The sequence below is a fragment of the Gopherus flavomarginatus genome, chromosome 4, assembly GCF_025201925.1.
Source record: "Gopherus flavomarginatus isolate rGopFla2 chromosome 4, rGopFla2.mat.asm, whole genome shotgun sequence".
Lineage (NCBI taxonomy): Eukaryota > Metazoa > Chordata > Testudines > Testudinidae > Gopherus > Gopherus flavomarginatus.
In genome coordinates, this window is record NC_066620.1 from 60,479,983 (window position 1) to 60,502,250 (window position 22,268).

General features: G+C 40.9%; 1 protein-coding gene across 1 annotated transcript in view; it reads right to left on the reverse strand.

Moving 5' to 3' along the window:
* The window catches only part of PPP1CB (protein phosphatase 1 catalytic subunit beta), a 55,865-nt gene that overhangs the window by 13,156 nt on the left and 20,441 nt on the right, over window positions 1–22,268 (reverse strand). The window contains exons 2-5 of the mRNA XM_050948619.1: window positions 21,373–21,504; window positions 15,477–15,707; window positions 15,019–15,123; window positions 8,477–8,548 (exon numbers count right to left, since the gene is read on the reverse strand). Coding sequence (XP_050804576.1) covers window positions 8,477–8,548; window positions 15,019–15,123; window positions 15,477–15,707; window positions 21,373–21,504 — 540 coding nt within the window. The remainder of the gene's footprint in view (window positions 1–8,476; window positions 8,549–15,018; window positions 15,124–15,476; window positions 15,708–21,372; window positions 21,505–22,268) is intronic.

Consider the following 22,268-nt stretch of genomic DNA (forward strand, 5'->3'; position numbering starts at 1 on the left):
TGCGGAGTGTGCCAAAGAGTGGAAAAACCCCAAGACCAGGTCAAGGTCCCTCTCCAGCCACTGCCCATAATTGAGGTCCCATTTCAGCGAGTAGCTGTGGATATTCTGGGTCCTTTCTCAAAAAAGACACCCAGAGGAAAGCAGTACATACTGACTTTCGTGGACTTTGCTACCCGATGGCTGGAAGCAGTAGTTCTAGGCAACACCAGGGCTAAAGCTGTGTGCCTGGCCCTAACAGACATTTTTGCCAGGGTAGGTTGGCCCTCCGATATCCTTACAGATTCAGGATCTAATTTCCTGGCAGGGACCATGGAAGAACTGTGGGAAACTCATGGAGTGAACCACTTGGTTGCCACCCCATACCACCATCAAATCAATGGCCTGGTGGAAAGGTTTAATGGAACTTTGGGGGCCATATGTAAATTCATCAATGAACACTCCAATGACTGGGACCTAGTGTTGCAGCAGTTACTTTTTGCCTACAGGGCTGTACCACATCCCAGTTTAGGGTTTTCACCGTTTGAACTTGTGCATGGCCACGAGGTTAAGGGGCCATTACAGTTGGTAAAGCAGCAATGGGAGGGGTTTATGCCTTCTCCAGGGACTAACATTCTGGACTTTGTAAACAACCTACAAAACACTCTCCGACACTCTTTAGCCCTTGCTAAAGAAAACCTAAAGGATGCTCAGGAAGAGCAAAAGGCCTGGTATGACAGACACACCAGAAAGTGTTCCTTCAAGGTAGGAGACCAGGTTATGGTCTTGAAGGTGCAACAGGCCCATAAGATGGAAGCATCATGGGAAGGGCCATTCACGGTCCAAGAGCGCCTGGGAGCTGTTAACTACCTCATAGCATTTCCCAATTCCTCCCTAAAGCACAAAAAGTGTACCATGTTAATTCTCTCAAGCCCTTTTATTCCAGAGACTTACAGGTTTGTCAGTTTACAGTCCAGGGAGGAGATGACGCTGAGTGGCCTGACAGTGTCTACTACGAAGGGGAAAAAGACAGTGGCGTGGAAGAGGTGAACCTCTCAACCACCCTGGAATGTCTGCAGTGGCAACAAATCAAGGAGCTGTGCACTAGCTTCGCCCCATTGTCCTCAGCCACCAGGGCCGTCCTTAGGCATAGGCAACATAGGCAGCTGCGTAGGGCACCTGAAAATTTGGGGCACCACTGGGTCTTAGTGTCCAGCCTCTTGTTTTCCTATCCCTGTTCTGATCCTTTCTGCAGGCTCCCACAGATGGCTGCTCTAGCCTGGTGAGTCTTCCTTGGGAGGGAATCTAGTAGTTAAAAGTGAAAAAACCTCCAGCCTGCCAGACCTATTAGCACAACATTGAAACTGTTAAAGAGGCATTCAAGGGGTAATAAAGCCATTTAACAGGCATTTGCCAACCCCAAGGTATATACTGACAAGTTTCAGAGTGGTAGTCCTGTTAGTCTGTATTAGCAAAAACAAGGACGAGTCCTTGTGTCACCTCAAAGACTAACAAATTATTTGGGCATAAGCTTTTGTGGACTAGAACCCATTTCATCAGATGTCCACGAAAGCTTATGCCCAAATAAATTTCTATACTGTCAGTTTCTGACTTTACTGACAAAAACAGTTGTGCATTAATGTAATATTTACACAGAACATGTCAGTCTACAGGACCTTAATTTAAAATTTGCTTTAAAAATATTTCATTAGTGAGCTGGTGAAGATTATAAAATCACATTTCTAAAAAATGCTTGCATAGAGTTTTAGATGCACAATCATCTTTAGCCTTAAAAGTGTGGATCTTCACACATAGTTTTTTTAAATAAATCCTTCAAAAGACCTCTCCTATCTAAAATACACATTTTAATTACTATAGTTAAAAAAAAGTGCTTCCAAGTCTTCCTGTCCTTTCTGTCCATCCCTTCACCACCTCTCCCCCCACTCCCCACTGAAGAGAGCCCTTAAAGGGACAACAGTCCTTCCCTTCCAGATGGCTGGACAAAGAGTTCCCTTTCTTTACTTCTGACTATCTGACAAACTAGTTTTAAAAGAATCCTCCAGCAAAATCAGTACCTTAGTAAGACAAAATCCTTGTTATACCTAAAATCTTTGGAAACATATTTTTTTAAAGTTGGTGAAATTTCATAACCATGTCTCTTGTTATGGAGATCACACAAAGTAAATTACTGTTCCCTTTTTCTAAAAGCAATGAACATTGTTATGAACACACTAAACCTCTCTGATTTGTTTCAGTGAGTTAAATATGTAGTAATCTGGAATGCTGGCTTAAGATTTGAGTAAATTTAAAATATAAATTCAACCTAGAAATCCTGATGAAGAAAATGTAAAACAGAAAAGAGCTGCATCATGTATTCCATTATATGTAATGTTGTATTCAGCAGGACAGCTGACTCACCCTTACTATGAAGTTTTTGCAAATAAATCTCTGACAAACTTCAGGGCATATCAAAAAACCTGTGACTGACATTTTTTATTCCCAAATTTTAGTGCTTTTAATTAGGTACTTTCTTCATGTCCATTCTGCATGAGGGAGAGTGCATGGAAGTCTCTGTGGGGAACTGTGACTCTCCGCCACCATGAGGCAGGCTGGGCATCTCATTATCCTTTGCTGTCAAGTCCCTCCTCCCCCTCCCCCACCAGGCTGTGAGCTTGGGCTGCCATCCAGCATAGGGGCACTCGTTTAATAATACTGCCTAGGGCCCCATAAATCCTAAGGACGGCCCTGTCAGCCACCCCAGGACAGACTGAACGGGCATACCACTCCATTGACACAGGTAATGCTCACCCCATTAGACCACCACCCTACGGAGTGTCTCCTCATGCCCAAGCTGCTATAGAACGGGAGATCCAGAACATGCTACAGATAGGTATAATCCGCCCATCTACCAGTGCATGGGCATCTCCAGTGGTTCTGGTACCCAAACCAGATGGGGAAATACGTTTTTGCGTGGACTACCGTAAGCTAAATGCGGTAATTCATCCAGACAACTATCCAATGCCACGCACCGATGAGCTACTGGAAAAGTTGGGACATGCCCAGTTCATCTCTACAATAGACTTAACCAAGGGGTGCTGGCAAGTACTGCTAGATGAACCTGCCAAAGAGAGGTCAGCATTCATCACCCATGCAGGGGTGTATGAATTTAATGTGCTTCCTTTCGGGCTGCGAAATGAACCCGCCACCTTCCAGAGGCTGGTAGATGGTCTACTAGCAGGACTGGGCAAATATGCAGTTGCCTATCTCGATGATGTGGCCATTTTTTCTGACTCCTGGGCCGAACACCTAGAACACCTGGAAAAGGTCTTTGAGCACATCAGGCAGGCCGGACTAACTGTTAAGGCCAAAAAGTGCCAAATAGGCCAAAACAGAGTGACTTACCTGGGACACCAGGTGGGTCGAAGAACCATAAACCCCCTACAGGCCAAGGTGGATGCTATCCAAAAGTGGCCTGTCCCAAAGTCAAAGAAACAGGTCCAATCCTTCTTAGGCTTGGCCGGGTACTATAGGCGATTTGTACCACACTACAACCAAATCGCTGCCCCATTGACCGACCTGACCAAAAAAACCCAGCCGAATGCAGTTAAGTGGACTGATGAGTGAAACATTTAGATAAACTACATACACCTGTACCCCGACATAAATTGAACTCGGGGCGGGGCGCGCTGCGCACTCCGGCAGATCAAAGCGAGTTTGATACAATGCAGTTTCACCTATAACGCAGTACGATTTTTGGGCTCCCGAGGACAGTGTTATATTGGTGTAGAGGTGTAATGAGAAGATATAGCACATTTATGTGATTATGTGAGCAGTTCTTGAGTAGTGCTACACATGCATATTGCAGAGCAGAAACCAACTCTGATCAGAGACTGAATATTGATCTGTGGACTGAACTAGAGAGCCTCAGATGGCTCTCCACAATACTGTAATACAGCAATCAGGCTTGCAAAAATACATTCTTCAATATGAAGTTTCACAAGGATTTCATTTTTGTGAATTATTGACTCAACGTTTCTAAAAACCAAGAAATGTAGTATCTAATTAGGCTGTACAGTATCTTGTCAAGACCACCACTTTAGTACTCGTAGTTACAAACTGCTGCAGTTGAATGGGTTACATCCAGGACCCTATTAGTCTTTCCAGAGAGTTCCGCAAGAGACATGACATTTTATTCTAAATGTACAATTTCAATTGACATGTTTAACATATTTTAAAAACCTCCCCCATTCGTAGTCATGCTTCAAGTACAGTAAAACTACAAAGTAGGATAAAGGGAATCAGGTATTCTAGGTAGGTACTCAATTACAAATATGCTAGTCTTCTGTTATAGAACACCACACTTAAGTAAAATAAATCTAGCTTTTGACAGTATTAAAATGGGCAGTTACTGCTCAGTGTGTTATCTAGATTTAAGCCAGTGATGCTACTGTACACTTTAAAGATGAAAACTTGCCATATGAGTTTATTTGTGTGGATGTTACTTCATAAATCGACTAAGCAAACTGCCAAAAAACATTGTATTTATAAAGGAAACAGTTCACACTTCCTTTTGTTCTGCATTCAACACTCCAGTTTGTTGTCCATAATGCAGTTATTCACTCTGCCGAAATAAAGTAACTTTATTTCTTCAGACAAAACCCTTTTCAGGTACCCAACTTTGCCATAAAATGTTATGAGGCAAAATTTTGGTATACTGATTCAGTCAACAATTTGTTTAAAAACCCCAAAGCACTAGTTTTATGGTGTACTACTTTTCATAGAACTCAATTAACCATTTTCAAATCTGAGGTGGTCTATACTAGAGCTGGAAAGTGTCAATTCCAATTCGAAGAGCCATACAGATCTCAGATGGGACTATGGGAGGGGTGATTCACCCCTCCCATCACTCATGCTACCACAGAGACATCTATTTTTTAAGTATCAGAGGGATAGCCGTGTTAGTTTGGATCTGTAAGAGCAGCAAAGAGTTCTGTGGCACCTTATAGACTAACAGATATATTAGAGCATGAGCTTTCGTGGGTGAATACCCACTTCGTTGGATGTACATGCATCCAACGAAGTGGGTATTCACCCATGAAAGCTCATGCGCCAATACGTCTGTTAGTCTATAAGGTGCCACAGAACTCTTTGCTGCTCTATTTTTTAAAAACACTAGCTCAATCAGGTATCTCCTTAAGCTCTAATTTATACCTTCTGGCTCTTGTGTAGACATACGGGGTGCGTGTGCGCGCGTGCCATTCGCTTTTCAGATACTTTGTACTTCTGAACAGTGGCTTTGTTTTGACAACCATTCTTGCCTGCTTAGAAATGTAACTAAACCGATAAATCTGAAAGCCAAACAACAATTGTGTCATTTTAACTAGAGCTTTTAGGGTACATCTACACAGCAATTAAGCATCTGTGGCTGGCCTGGGTCAGCTGACTTAAGATCACAGGGCTGTAAAATTGCTGTGTAGATGTTCAGACTCAGGCTGGAGCCCAAGCTCTGGGACTCTAAGTGGGGAGGGCTCCAGAGCCAGACTCCAGACCAAGCCCAAATGTCTACACAATGATTTTTAGCCCTGCTGCCTGGGCCAGGGCAGCCGTGCCATGAATCTTTTATTCCAGTGTAGATGTACCCTTAGAGAGATAACAGCTGTATGAAGAAAATGCACCAAAACCGTTTTACAGTACAGAGTGGTTTTTCTGGTTAGTTTGAAGATGTTTCTGGTAAGGATTTCAGAATTTTCCATGAAGGTGTCTTCAATTTCTTTTCTGTCACTATGCTCTGTCCTAACTTGTCCCATTCCCGCCAAACAAAGTACAGACATTAAAATTTACTTGTCTATATTTGACTGGTTATCCAAAACACAAGGTACAGCTACAGACTGCACAGAAACGTCTAGTATTTAATCCACCTGATATGCTAAAATGTACTGCCTGCATTCAGCAATTTGTATCTACCAAGAAAGCTTGCTTTTTGGTTAGTACTCTATTTTAAAATATTAAAGAACCTGCAAGAGACTACTGAGACCCTCAATTCTAGATTTGGGCATATCTTGAGAGGGGAGACGGTGGCATCACTGCCCTCCCTGATGGTTCTCTCTATCAAGATTGCTATAGGAATATGCTGACAGAAACTACCCTGGAGCTCTCACTTTTTGGGCTGCACATGTCCTCTGATGAAGGGGATCATATGACCTTTCCTTTATGACTCCACACAAGAGTCAGGTTAGATGAATCTGGCCCATGATCTTTACAGTGCTATAACAAAATTCCTAAACATATTTTGGTTTCAACTACACAATTAAGATGAAATCATATTACCGCTCTGTATGTGTAATGATATTTTAACATGATCTCCTAACACCATGTAAACAGCATATAGATTCAACCTCAGTATACTCAATAAAATTAACACGAGTAATTCTGAAGACATTAGAATAGGAAAGCACAGCTGTAATTTTCCAATGACCATTCTAATTACCAAACACTCAATTCATTGTCACTACACCAGCCACTTCAGTTTTATCACATCAAGCGTATGAAGCTGAAAATACTATTTAAAAAATCATGGAAGAGAAGAGTATAGAGGTAGGCCTCAGGAAAAAAAGACTTAACATTCAGAGCCCCATAATATTGCCAACTTAAAGGAATGTTCAACTTCATTTTTTAAAATTAGAGTCTAACCTCCAACCAACAGATTACAGAATCTTTCCCAATAATTCCCGCATCAAGCCAAATAATTTGTGGCTGAACTAGATTGGAGAAACTGCCACTCAAGGTTTAAAGAAGTTAACAATCTACCACATTTTTCAGAGATCTTGAAAAAAAAATTTGGAGGGGAGGGGGGAATTTAAGTGGGTTTTCCCTGTGGATGCTTAGAAGAACAACCCTCCTTTTTCTTTCTATACACGCACACATTTTTTCTTCAGCCTCCTCAGTTTCAGCTTTGATTTTACTGTTGCTGGTCAACATCGTCTTATAGCTTGGCATGGGCATGCACCAGCAGAAGAACAGTGAAACTGTATGGGGGTCATTTGCAACAAAAGCAGTTATAAGATTTTTCAGAAGGAAGTGTCTTTGTGAACTAGAATCAAATAATTCTGCAGGCAGCTTTAAAATGGATTGGCTCTAGCAGTGACACCAGACACATTAGTTAAAAAGCCCTCCTTTTTTGAAGGACTTTCTGATGGAAGCCAAGTACTGAAGTTTAAAATGTCTTCCTTTTTCATTTTTTTTTTTAAATCCAGTTAAATAATACAATGCAAGGAGATATTTTAGGTATGAATTAATGTTGTAATTTACACTTGTGTTGTGAAAGTTCTCCACTACTTGCCTCATGCTGCATCTCGATGCAAATTACATAGGTATTAATTTGCACCCTAATGTATTTTGGCTTATGGCAATGGACAGGATACTACCCATTCATAAATTGATATAATAAAAATTAACAGACTGACATTTGAAGTCAGCTGTGAAAGAGGATCTTCATAATAAAATCTTGGACTTAAAGGAGATGGTGTAATGATGGACAAAGATAACCCTATTGTGAGACCTCCTTTAACATGCAAATTGACTTCAAACCAACAACTACTCATTCAAAGCAAGATCATGCATTACTAGACACCATCTATACAGGGCTAAGGATCTTCTTTAATACTAGGGAACGAATTAGCAATTCTGTTTCCTATAGTTCTGGACAAGGGGGTAGTTTTTTAATAAAAATGATATAGAAGTGGCTGTTGTAGTGGTAAAAGAGATCAATTTTCTCCCCCCATAAAATGTATTTATGCAAGTATTAATATGATCATGGAAAAAGAGAACTTTAGGGCTAGAACATTAATACAAACAAGTTCAACATCTGGCCACAGAAAAGTAGCAGTAGAGGTTACAAAAAACTGACAAGCCTGCACAGCAAAAAGACTACTACTAACCCCAGATTAATTTAAACTCTGATGCTATGAGAAACCAGGATAACTCTAGAAACACGGATTATGTTCTTTGATGGATTTTGAACAACTAAATGTTTGGGGCCTATTTAACCAAGGCTAGGGAGACAGAACCTGTATTTTCAGTTAAGTTTTTCTGATTTCACTTAGCTATTTTATTCATTTTCTAGAAAGTCTTGTTTTATTTTTTATTTGGGATAATTCACTGCAGTCCCTTCTCTTAGGCAAGGAATACAAACTTCATAATTCTGCCAAGATGACAACTAAAGGTGAAAAAAGTATCTGATCTCAGGCGCTCGCTCTGTCAAAACAAATACTCAATTAGTTACCAAAAAGCACAATGAAATTCATACTTCGCACAACGAAAGCCTCGAGATCTTAGGTAGGAACAGGAATAGGGTACTGAAGATTACAACTGAAGCACAATTAGAGTGTTCCAAGGCTCTCAACTGCATAAATAGAAATTGGTTCCGATATTCTAATGCCACTGGTAAGTTTGCTTTGGCATCACTGCAAGATACATGTACAATAAATTCTGTATGTCTTACCTGTGTCAGGAACATCTGTGGGTCTCATAATTCTCCGAATCTGCTCCATTGACTGGAGATCTGGTGACAGTCCTGTAAATATATACAAAAATTAACTAAGCTTCTTGTATTCTTACTTTTAAAAGGGTAACAGGAAATACATAACTGGAGGCTCGAGGTGATACAGCATGCATTATTTTCACTGTAATATAAAGTGGAAAAAAGTCAGCGGGTTTCTAGACACCACTTAAAATACAACTAGTCTGTGCATTAGGATTGCAACAGCATTTAAAGGGCTTCCTACAGTAGAACCTCAGAGTTACAAATACCCCCGGAACTTCAGTTGTCTGTAAGTCTGAACAAAACGTTAGTTCTTCTAAAAGTTTACAACTGAACATTGACTTAGAGCTTTGAAACTTTGCTATGCAGAAGAAATATATTGCTTTTAAGCCATCTTAATTTAATTGAAACAAGCATAGAAACATTTCCTTACCTTGTCTAATCTTTTTTTAAAAACTTTATTTTAACAGTTTACATTTAACACTGTACTATGCAGTATCTGCTTTTTTCCAAACTCTGCTGCCTGATTGCATACTTGCGGTTCAAATGAGATGTGTTGCTGACTGGTCAGTTTGTAACTCTGAGGTTCTACTGTAGTACTTATTTATTTGTATGCTACCTTCTCATTCAAAGGGCGGGGGGGGGGGAGTGGAGGGGGGGAATTTAAGTGGGTTTTCCCTGTTGATGCTTAGAACTGCAACTGCAGAGTAAGGTCGGTCTCATACCCATTACACAAACAGGTAAACTTTATTTCATCTGCATAAAGCACAAGTAACTGCTTCACCTGTATAAAAACCCAAAGTTCACTGGGAAAACTAACTTAAAGAGCTTACTCCATACTATAGTCAGGATGCAAAGTTGCAGCACACCACTTATGCAGAATATGAAGGCTAGTCTAAGCTAGAAAAGCTACAGCAGCACTGCTGTAGTGCATCTGGTGAAGATGCTCTACGCCAATGGGAGAGCTCTCCCATAATAAAACCACCTCTGAGAGAGGCAGTAACTATGTCAGCAGGAGAGCATCTCCCACTGACATAGTGCTGTTCATACCAGTGCTTATGTCAGCGTAACTTACACTGCTTGCGGGTGGGGGTGGCTTATTCACACCCGAGTGATATACATTATACTGACATAAGTAGCAGTGTGTACAAGCGCTTAGTGCCACTACAGCCAGTTTGTGATTCCACTGTCCCTCTCCACACTAGCCTAAGCTATGCAGGCATGGAAGCAGCCTCCTTGGCATGCAGGGATTTAGAAGAGTACCTACAAGGCTGCTCCACTCTAACAGCCCTACAGCAAGACTTAAGTTGAAGAAAGGGGCTTGAAAAGCCCTCTAAGGATTGCTTTATCTAGAGAAGTTAAGTGATTTGTCCAAAACCACAAAAATCAGTCACAAAGCTGAGAACAGAACCTAGGAGCTCTAACATTAAAAATAAAGTCTATTTTGCTCAGTCCAATGTTCTAAAGAGTTCACATGGCAGGAAGACTCTTTCACTATAAGAGTCACTTAAATTTTGATTTCACTTGACATTTCAGAGTTGACAGATAGTGGCAGCTGTTTTATCCAAGAACACCCCTTTAGGTCAGTAAGAGAGCCTACTAATTTTCCAATCTATTTTAAGACTATTTTTTTCAATATTCCAAGCATTTAATAAGACAGTTTTATCTTCAGTCATTATTTAAGAAAGACTGGTTCTTTGGCTGAATATAAAGAAAGATATGCAAATTGGTGCAAATAACACCTTCAAAATTGGGTCCAAACAAGTTTAAATTTCTGTTACCTACACATCAAGGAGGAAGTAGTCATGTAAAAGTAGGCCCTAGTCAGCTTTAATTGACACCCTTCTGACAGTTACTTAACCTTCCTTCCACAATCCTTTTCTGACCTACTGACATGCAAGTTGCATCAATTTAAAATCTCTTCTGGATTTGTCTCGTAGATCTTATCCAGCAAAATTATTGTGTGATATGGTACAAGGCACAGTCATGTGCAAAGGTTAGTCAATGTAGACTCCTAGGAAAAAAGGTACTGGTATCCAAAGCTACCCAAAACACCATCAACAAAACACAAATTGCCTTTAAAATAAAAAAGTGTGCTACCTGGATCAGCAAAGTGCTGTAAGTCCAGTGGGTGCAAGGCTGAAGATTGTGCAAGACACCAGCGTATAGCAGCATAAGAATTGTTTTAAATGCTGAAATACAATCTGAACATCTGCAAATAAAGATCACTTTTGCAAGAAGCTGAGATTGCCTCTTATCCCACCTCCTCCTACTGTGAACAACAGAGTTGAGACTGGTCGAGGGTTAAGATCCACAGACTATCTGGATTTAATACAAATTAGAAAAACTACTGTCAAACTGCCCCCACTACAATGATTACCTGTGCACCTCAATACCTCATGGATAAAGATGGTGAACTCTTAATGCAGTAGTGTAGTTTTCAGACTGCAACTTGTGACATGGCAACAGTTACAAGCCTGGTCCTCTGATGCAACCATTTACTGGTAACGAGACACAGACAAGTGTTTTTATAAATTTAAATGCACTAAAAGGATTATACAGGTGCATGTTTAGGCTAAGCCAAAGCAAGATCAAAACATGGAAGTTAAGGGGCCTTATTGTCCTCATCAAATCTAAGCACTGGTGAATCAAAAAGGAAAGAACATTATAAACAATAAGAAGAGAGCCCTGCTGGCTGTCTGATCTTTATTCTAGGAAAAAGTGCATCCCATATAGAATCATGATAAAGAGGGCAAAAGGGATACTACAAATTTAGGGAATTTAACCCATGGCTCTCCTCAGGTATTCTCAAATCATCTTTTGCTATTTGTATATTGCTGCATCCCCTCACAGGAAGCCCCAACATTATGCTAGTGGTGTCACACCAATCTCAGAATTCCCACTGAAACACCATTTCTATGCTTTGTGTTGCACAAAGATCTTGCCTCCTCCCCCAAGAGATTAAAACCTAATTCAGGCAGACAAACTATTCTGAGAATAGACACGGCGACAATATGAGATTAACAGTACAGAAAGTTAACAGCAGTTTATCACTGAAAGGCCTTCTGAAAGAGTGGCTTTGAGGAAGGTTCTGAAGCAGCAAAGTCCATTCGCACATGAGGAGAAGAGATAAGCATGGAGCAGCATGGAAGAGGACCCAAAGAGAAAAGTGAAAGGAGGAAACTGGGGATGGTTCAGAGGTAGGCTAAATTTAAGCAAAAAGATAGGATAAAATGAAGAAGTGAGTACAGAGCTGTTGAAGGCCCTAAAGGCAAGGATGAGAAACTTCAATCTGATGTGCAGTCAAAAAGCCAGTTAAGGGATTCAAAGAGGGGAACATCTGAGTCAGTGATAGAAAATAATTTCAGCAACATATTGGAGCAACATACTGGAGAGACTGTAGCAGAGGGAAGATTTGGTTTATATAATCAGATGGAGTGTGTGTGCAAAGAAGAGAACTGCAGAAATGTAAGCAAGAAAGGAACATCGGTGTGAAATCAGGATTTCAGCACACTGCCTTATTGGATAAGTGAGGTGCCTTTTGTTTACTATGTTATGCGGTTTTGCAAAGCTTTTATTGTATATCCCAGAGGGCAAAGTTTTAAAAAACTATGCAAAAATACGCAATATAGTAAAAAAGGCACCTACCTTACTCCTATAAGCTGGCTCCGAACTCCAGCAGGTTTGTTTTATTACCAGTACAGTGTACACAGACTCAGACTTCATGAGTAGGTGCTGACAATCCATAACTCAGGGACCTGAAAAGCAGTTTGGAGGGCATGGGGAGGAGAAGAGAGGGCAAGGTTTACCACTCAAATGTGCTTAGTGCCACCCTGGGCTGTTTGTTATTTTGGTGTATTCAGGACATTCTGCTAAGCTTTTCATATCTGCCAATCAGCTTTAATAGTGCTAATACTTTTGCCTCTATCTGGAAGCATTACAAGTCTTAAAGGGCACTTGTTTTAAAAGTTAGAATATTCTCTAAATGGTACACAGAATTTGAGATTGTCTTACTTTTTAAAAATAAAAAACATACATGTTTTTAAATCCCCAATTATGTTTATAAGGGAAACTTGTTTACACCTTGTATCTGTTTTCCAGAAATAATCACCTTCTGGGGTTCTCTCATGGGCCTCTGTTCCCAAGTACAATGCATGCAGAACTTCAAGTTTTTTGTTTTTTCAGTCTATGGTCAGCAGTAAGAGGGTCTGCACAAGCCACATACTCCTACACCACCTCACCGGTTAGTGCCTATTACCTGAGTTTAACTGCTATTGGTGTCATGATTTGGGAAATACTTCTGCTAAAGGGATTAGCAAAAACCTTCAATTATATGTGTTTTTAAGAAACTTAAGTATTATACCTAAACTACTTGGAATAGATTCCATACCTGTAAATCAATATTCTTTGACAATGCATTCAACAATCTGAACCAATGGTCTTCTTTCTGCTGTTCAAACTTGCGAGAGAGTGATAAGTGACCAGCTTCCAAATTTATCACTGCACAGATGCTCTCCCTCTACAGGCTTGCTTCTACTCTTTCCTTTCGATTCACCGTTGGCATACACACTTATGAAAAAGTGAATTAGATAATCCCAGAAAGTAGCTTTTTTAAAAGCTAGCAATTCTCAGGATCAAAATAAAAAATTCTGGGAGAACTTGAGTATTTCACTGAAAAAGCCTGTATTATAGGTAGTGAAATCTGCTTCTACTCATTTAACAACCTGGACCAATGCTAAATAGCACTGTGCAAGGGCTTTCCAACTCGGGAGAGAGCCCAGTATTTCAGCATATAAAGCTGATGAGTTGTCTTACGCTAGCAAGACTCAGCCATTCTACTAAAGGGATGGATTCCTCATGAGCTAAAAAGGAAATGGGCTGTAATTGAAAGTTATGCAAGGCATTAGCAGATTCTACTCTGGGCTGGCAGAAGCTGAACACCTGTGGTTGATAAAGGAACACATACTCACACTATGCCTTTGCAGATAGTGCTCATCACACACTGAATAGGCACATGACATCTGTAGGACAGAGTAAAACCTTCTCTTTGCTAAGGCAAAGCTTGTTTTCAGGCAAGCAGTACTGAACAGGAACTAGCTATACCTGTTCTACACCCAAACACTGAACCCATACCCTAGAAACAAACTGCTCATTACATTTTATAAATCCTTCACCATTACTCATACAGACTGCTCTCATATTCCACCTCATTGCTAACAATCAGCATCACAAGACGGTCCCTGTGCACTGCTACTGACAACCTACACAACTTAGCACTGAAATAATGAATACTGGATCCCTCAAGGTACACATGCATCTTTCATTTGATCTCCTTCACATATGCGAAGGGGGAGGGGAGTGGAGATCTAGAGCTCATATCATAATCACTTGAAACAAGCAGAGGCATTAAGCCAGGTGGGGGTAGAGTGATGGCTCTTTTGTGATGCTAGTCACCCAAGGAGAGGGGAAGTGCTCAAGAAACAGGACTGGACAACTGCGCAGCAGCTCTTGCAAAAGGCATGCTACCTGCCCCACACTGTATTTGGAAAATGGCAGTCTGAGCTCCAATTTAGGCAGCCTCCAATTGTTGGTTGAATCAGGGGCTGCACTCATCACCTAATCTTGAGGCAAAACTGAGCCACTCCCACTCTGTTATCATTGCCTTGCTGTCAGAAGCCCTCCTGTTCACCAAGAAAACAGAAGGAAATTTAGAGCCTGGGCCTGCTCCAGTCAGTCTTGAAGGAGGTAGAGAAGGCATCATACCTGCAGCACCATGAAGCCCATAGCTGGAGCAGTTTGGGCACAAAACACTACAGGCGTGGCTCTGCCCACTTGGCTGGCAGATCACTCTACAAGGAGGCAAATAGGTTACATTCTGCCTAGGCTCCAGTGAGAAAAAGTGAAGAAAGCTAAGAAGCCAGCTGTGGAGGGAATGGATACGGGCAGGGAGAAAAAGACTTGTACGCCATTGACGGTGAGGAAGTGAGGAAAATACACTGGAACAAATGATTGGACACAAGAACAGAAACAATTTATGAACTTGTTTGCCTCTGTGTTTGACAAGTTTATCCCATGATTGGGCAATTTATTATGCAATTTGGGGGGAGGAGGGGAATCAGCATGTGTATGCAAGTCAATTCTTTAAAGCTAACTTCACATTAAACTTCAGTCTGATTCTGAAGGAGAAAAGTGCAATTTTTGGTTTTGCATTTTCTGTTATCACGTAGCACAACGATCTAGGCATACTGGAAGATAAATGCAAAGATCCTGTTCCTGAGCACAACAATAAGGGAGAACACAGAGTGAGGATGAGGAGATGAACAGGGATAAGACACAGTTATCTTAATGGTGCCATTAAAGTTACTCTTAATGGTAATTTAATTGCTATTGTATGCAACATGGAACAGTGTTTTAGTCTGATCCTGGGCCAGAGATTGACACTAATAATGCAATGGATAGGAAAAATAACTACATTCACTGTCAGATTGAAGTAATTATCTTACCTCCATGACAGCAGAAGATCTTCTCATCCACAATGGCTGCAATAGGCAGACAGTTAAAGCAGTCTGTGAATGTCTTCCAAAGTTTAATATTAAATCGCCGTTTGCCTGCAGGAACAGAGTAGTCTATTAGAAAAGGAATTATATAGCCAACCTACAACGTGCACTATACCCTGCCCAAAGTCTAAAAGTTGAATTATTCAAGTTTCATAAAACCTATGAAGATCACCTGTTAAAAGCATTTCAGAGTAAATTTACTTCAAGTAAAGACCACATATGTAAAACCAAGTATTAAGAGACATAAGTTGTGTTTCAAAATAATTTATGGAAAGCTTTTCCTACAGATTGCTTTGATAAATTCTTGCAATGAACAGTCATTATTTGGTTCAAAATGAACTTTCTAGTCCTACAACATATTGTTAAATAGAAGCAACTTTTGAGAACTAGAAGGTTTTGCTTACATTCATCATAGAATCCATAGATACGATTAATGCTAGCACACTCATGGTTTCCTCTTAGGAGAAAGAAGTTTTCTGGATACTTGATTTTGTATGCCAGTAATAGGCAGATGGTTTCCAGAGACTGCTTGCCTCTGTCTACGTAATCTCCCAGGAAAAGATAGTTGGCTTCTGGTGGGAATCCTCCATACTCAAACAATCGAAGTAAATCTGTATATTGCCCATGAATGTCACCTGAATAAGGTAAATTTAAAGAAATAAATATTAGTACAATATCATAAATACCTTACTGAAACCAAGACATTGAATTAGTACTCATTTTAGAGGGTTAGTTAAGAATTTGAGAGGCAGTTAACAGACTGATATTCTGGAAAGATCTTTCAGATGGTCTGTTGAGAAAGGATAAAGAAAGCTAAAATTGAAGCACTCAATCTATGGAAATTGACCACAAGATTTGTAGAGAATTATAGTTTCAGTTCCAGAAACATTCTGAAGGGTACATAATCTTCCTTTCCATTTAACTAAGTAGCCCCTGGAAAAGATGGGAAATTCCAGTTTATTTGTACAAATTTAAATGTAAATTCAGAAGAAAGCTGACTCTATGCAAATACACAGAAGGTAGCAAATCTAACTATTTTTAAAAAGCAAAGCAACTTGTAGGTTTACCACCACACTCCGATCAGTAAAGAAACTGGAAAAATCAGTAGAGGCAGGTGATGCATTAAGCTATTCTAAGTTTGTTTTATACCCTAAAAATTCAACTGTTGACCCGGCAATATTACAGCTACTATACAATGTCACTGGACAAGGTAACCTGGCTAAGTGCCTTCTTTCATGTGATTTTTTTGTGTGCATGCAATTTGCTATACCACACAGGACAGAACTCTTGAAAATCATATCCTATACAAAAGATATCCAGCAAGCTTGCAAATAGTTATTAAAAACTGATACGAGTATTATTCTGACAAATTATTCAGCCAGATACACCTACCACTTACCATATATTACACAAAGGGCCACTCTGCCCCCCCCTCCCAAAAAAAAATAGGCAGGCTGCATAGTGCAACAGTTCTGTCATAACTAGTTGGCACAGAATACTATATCACCCAGAGGCTGGCTAACTATAACCATGTAGGCGGGTGTGATGGAAGAATAGAAAACTAAACACTAAAGAATTCTTTACAATTACGTGTGTACAGGAAGGCAGAGTAGCTTACAGAAGATCGCTGGCAAGGGGTTCTATTCCTGGCTCTGCCACTCAATTGGGTGACCTTGGGCAAGTCACTTCATCTTGCTATGCCTCAGTTTCCCCATCTGCAAATGGGGATGTGATACTTCCATTGTAAAGCACTTTGAGACCTACTGTTAAAATACCTATGTACCCTTGCTTTTGCAGCATTCATTGCATAAGCATACACTCCTTACTACTGACTGATTTAAATTTATGCAACTTGACCCATTTAGGTTTTGACTGATTTGTGGGACACTTTGATGTGATCTAGTGAAGTGCCTACAGTGGTCAAGCAAAGATGCTTCTCATTAATTGTAAGCCAGTCTCCATCTCAGTTGCCAGAGGCTTTTTGAACAAGCAAACCCAAGCTCCTCTCCATACTCTACACACTTAGGTCCACGTCTTTTTGGCTTCTCCGTTTCAAGTTCAAAATGTGCAGAAGCTAACAGGATTTCAGAACCACACCCACCTGTAGAATCTTTTTCATGCAATAGAACACAAATGGCCACAGAAAATGTGGATAGTGTAAGAGATAGATAATTTAATATTTTATGGAGTGATCCACAACATGATTAGATAGGTATGGGACATCACAATGGATATCAAGAGAATCCTAGAATAACGTTCCCTCTAAGCTGTGTGGCCACACGGCAGACTAACAAGGGCCACACAAGTGCGCAGTGAGGAGAGGCACCTCTCCTGAAAGCCCTGGCTGCTGCAGCAAGAGAGCGCTAGGGAGAGTCTTCTCTTCCTGTCACAGCCTAGAGCAGCCTGCACCCCAAACCCTTCATCCCCACCCCCGAGCCCGCAGCCTAATGCCCTGTCCCAGACCTGAGCCCCTTCCCGCACCTGAACTCCTTCCCCGAGCCCATATCCCTCCTGTACCCCAACTCCCTGTCCCAGTCCAGAGCCCTCACCCCATCCCTCTGCCCTAATCCTGATCCCCCACCGACACTTTGAACCCCTCTGCCTCATCCCCGCCACACATCACCTGCATAATGGTGCACATAACAAAATTCATTCTGCACATGGATATAGAAGAGGAAACATCATAATTCCAGGACAATTTTTTTAAAAGGGATATTAAACCTTATGCTTCAGGGTTCAAGCCAATCTTTACCAACAACAGATCAGGATGAAACTTAACACAGGAGGCAGATAATCCCACATCTGCCTTTCACAAAGATCTCTGAAGAATATGGTACCGGTCATTGTCAGACAGGATAGATGGACCTCAAATGGGATCCAGTCTGGCTATTCTTCTTAAAATGTTCAAGAACCACTAAAAGAGATAGTCATATATATTTTTTATTTCATGCCATGTCCCTGGTCCATTGGGGAAAAAAAAAGTAAAAGAATATAAGTGTGTTAGCTTGGTGTATGGCAGTGGTTTTCAAACTTTTTTCATTTCCAGACCCCTGAAAAAATTCAAATGGAGGTGTGGACCCCAAGGAGTCCATGGACCACTAGTTAAAAACCACTAGCATATGGAGTTAAAGCTATTGCTGTACACAATTCACTAGGTTAAACAGTTATGCTGTTTATTCCAGAGAAAGATACATAGCTTCTATAAAAGGGGCCCCGAAGCCAATTTGGTGTTTGAGGACACTTGCTATCCTGGACCTGTCATAATACTAGACAAACTGCATTATTTGACTTCATATCTAGTGAAGTTACTGATTCCTCTAAAGAGAAAGATAGCTAAGCCCATGTAAGCAAATTCCTACAGTGCATACTGATGCAGTGAGTCTCACCTTAGATATACAAGATAGTCACAGAAGAATAAAGGGATTTTGCTTGTTTAAGTTTTCCTTTAAAGCCTGGTACCTTGTAGACAAATACTTGTATGCACTATGAACTAGAACTTGCACTGGACAAAGATCACAGATGCTGCAAAGATGACAATGGTAAACTGACAACGTTTGTAGGCCACAAACTGAAGCAGAGAGCTCTCCTTAAGACCTACATTTAGGGCAGAGTAGTGTTAGTTGAATTCTCTCTACATACATCTCTACTTCCAATAAGCCTAATTTAACAATGTAAGTATATGGAACCTCACTGTCAGGCACCAATTACTGTACATGGATAATCAATAAAATATTTGGGTAAAGTTTCATTATATTTTATCTGCAATTAGACCCACAGTCAAGTGTTGAAAGAGGATAAATGGACAATATTTTGCAGAAACCATTTTGTAAGTAGGCCACGACTCCACATTTAGAAAGACATTTAGTAATCTGTTCAAGATGCCTGAGAGATGCAAGTTTGAGCTAAACTGCAAGTCAGATCGGAAGGCTGCCAGAACAAGAACTACATTGTTTTTAAAGAGAAAATTGGCATAAAATGAAAATGTTATATGAAAGGTATTGGCTTACGTAATCCACATAAATCCCAAACATATGAGTTAATGTAATTAGTAGGCCAGATGATTAGCGTAGCTGCACATATGTTTTATTTATTTTAAGACTAGTTCAAAAAATTATTTCTACCTGCACAAGAGCTTCTCTTAGTCACCATACATAGGACTCAAGCTCCCTAAACATCAGAAACATCCTAATGCCTATATCAGAGGTGAGCAAAGTATGGCTCGTGGGCCGGATCAGGCCCCTCACTGCTTTGAATCCAGCCCATGGGATTGCCACTCCCATGGCGCTGCAGGCCCCACACTCCTCCCAGAAGGGGCCAGCACCACGTCCCTGTGGCCTGGGGAAGTGGCGGGGGGGGAAAGAAGAGCTCTGCATGCTGCCCTTGCCTCTGGGTACCTCCCCTGAAGCTCCCACTAGCCAGGAACGGGGAACCGGCACCAACAGGTTCAGGCGAGGTATCCACAGGATAGCAGAGCCCTCTGCGCTCCCTCCCCCAGGGGCCACAGGGACACAGTGCCAACCATTTCCTGCAGTGGTGCAGGGCCAGGTGACTGCACGTCGCTGCCACCCAGAGCCACTCCAGGTAAGTGGTGCTAGGCTGGAGCCCGCACCCCAAACCCCTCCTGCACCCCATCTCCCTGCTCTGGGCCCCCTGCCTGCAACTGAACTCCTTGCTGCACCTTGCACCTCAACCCCCTTCCCTGAGGCCCCGCCATACATCCCGCACCCCTCCTCTGCCCCAACCCCCTGCCTTGAGCCCTTCCTGCACACCACCACCCCCGGCCCTCCAACCCCCTGCCCCAGCCCTACATTCATGGCCCTGCAAGCAAGTTCCCCACCCCAATGTGGCCCTCAGGCCAAAAAGTTTGCCCACCCCTGGCCTATATCATGTTCTCCTGCAAGTTATCGCTACTTAAGTTTAGCTTCAGATTTGTTGCCCCATCATTTTCTGCACAAAGAACACCTTCAGATAAGTTGAATCCAAAATTTAGCCTAAAGGGGCATGGCTGCAGGTTTGCCTAGTATAATGAGTCTTCTGTTTCAGTTTGTTTAAAATATCTCCTTACATCATTTCATTAGTTTCACTTTAGCTTTTTTTACTCAGTTTATTGTTCATATCAAGTGAAGTACAGAGGGTTAACAGCAAAACTAGATTAGTCTTCAGTTTTAAGATAATGTATAATAGGCAATGCTTTAAAAAAAATAGTCATTTAAGATGAGTTTCCCATTAATATTAGGATATGGGTAATTAGAAAAATCCCTGTGATCATATAGCACAAGTTAGGAAAGTTTATGATTTCTGCATGACTGGTCTAATCTAAGGTCTAGGATGGCCCATGAAAGTCTTTGGGCCCACACATATGAGCGTGTTTGAACCATAACACTTCAGTATTGAATACTTAATTCAAGAAATTCAGGATTTTAAAAGGCAGCATCATAGTACTGTTCATTACATGCAACACTTCCTCCCTATGTAAAAGCCTGACAAACAAACTGGGTGGTGTTTACTAACCAGCACTGGGAACTATATTGTGCTTGTACACCAATTACTGCAAATATCCAGCATTAACTTTATAAAGAGGTTAATAAGGAATTACGTGGATTTTAGGTTTACCAATATTTATCTGAAAGGACCTGCCAAAGTCTTCTACAAAGCTTGAAGAGTTCATTATGTAGAATGAAAATCAAAGTGGTTTAAAAATACACATCCAATGTAATTACATAAGACAGTGAATTTTAAAATTTCGTTTAAATTGCTTTAAGTGAATGGGAATCCATTCTGAGAATACAACTGAATTAATTAAATGTAGCAATGTATGTCTGTTAAAGACTTCGCATTTTTCATACATTTTGAAATGAACATGTTCTATTATGATGTAAGTGTTTATGCTATGTTTTAATGTGACTCACCATTTACAGAGTAATACACTTGAAATTAGAAAACCCTAGTCTAGTGGTTCTCCTCTTCTAGGCGTGGAGCCACACAATTTGCACTACAGAAGGCTAAATTTAAATTTAATCACACTACACCCTAAATGCTGACAGTCTTTCAGAGTAAATGCTCTGCCAACTGTCAATCAGCTCTTCAGTATTAAATCAACGTAATTTCTTATCTAGCTAGTGAAGACGGCCATTTTTGCAACCCACGTTACTCAAGGCCATTTAGTATGTCACTCAGATAAAGGCACAAAACCACCAAAAAACCATCTTCAATTTATTATGTTTCCACCTTTCCCAACAAAATGCCAATTTTGAAGTATACACTAGAGATACAAGACAAGATACATAGGTATTTACATACCACAGATTTTCAGTGGTGCCTCCAGTTCCAGGAGAATAGGCTGGCTAAGAAAGATTTCTCGTGATTTTATGCACAATCCTCGAACTTCTGCTTCTGTCATCTGCACGATCTTGCCAGGACGACATCCTCGCACTGAAAAGCAAAAAATTTTTGCATGTAAATATCATTAAGGCACACTTTTGTTTAGGAGGATTGCACACTGGACATCTAGCTGCCATATGACTGGCCTTTTATTCACACATTTATACTACTTTACAGGAGTAAAATGTATTATATGTTTGAACTACTGGGGGGGTAGAACACTAGTATCTAGAATTCAGACATCCTTATTGTATCAAGAACTTGAACAATTTAGTTTTCATTTTAACCTTGATCTGAAAGAAATCACGTTCTAGCATGGTTTGTGTTAAAGCAACATTAGAAAGTTTAATTAGTGTCGTTATAGAAGCTTCTCCAAAACTCACCTTTAAAAAAAATTTAAGTGTACCACAAAAACATGTCTGACTAGTCTCCAATTCCTACTGAAGAGCTAGCTCATTTCCTGCTTTTATGAAATATCTACTAGGGAGAACTCCAACACTTAACTTCTTTATTGTACACACCAGGGCTCCTTGCATCCATTCATCCTCCCTGGAGTGCCACTCTCCCTTTTCCCTCTATCGCAGGAGTCCCTGCAACTCCAATGTTCTCTCCCTCATGCCTGGGGGCTACTGTGTCCCCATTCTCCCCTCCACCACATACTAGGGCCCACTCATTCTCCCCTCACCCTGTGTTAGGTGCCCCCATTCTCCATACCCATATCAGCAGTTGGGGGTGTAGCACCACTGCCCCTTCCCCATACCAAGGTCTCCAAATCTCCTGCCCCACTAGGGATTATGTATCCCCTATACCAAGAT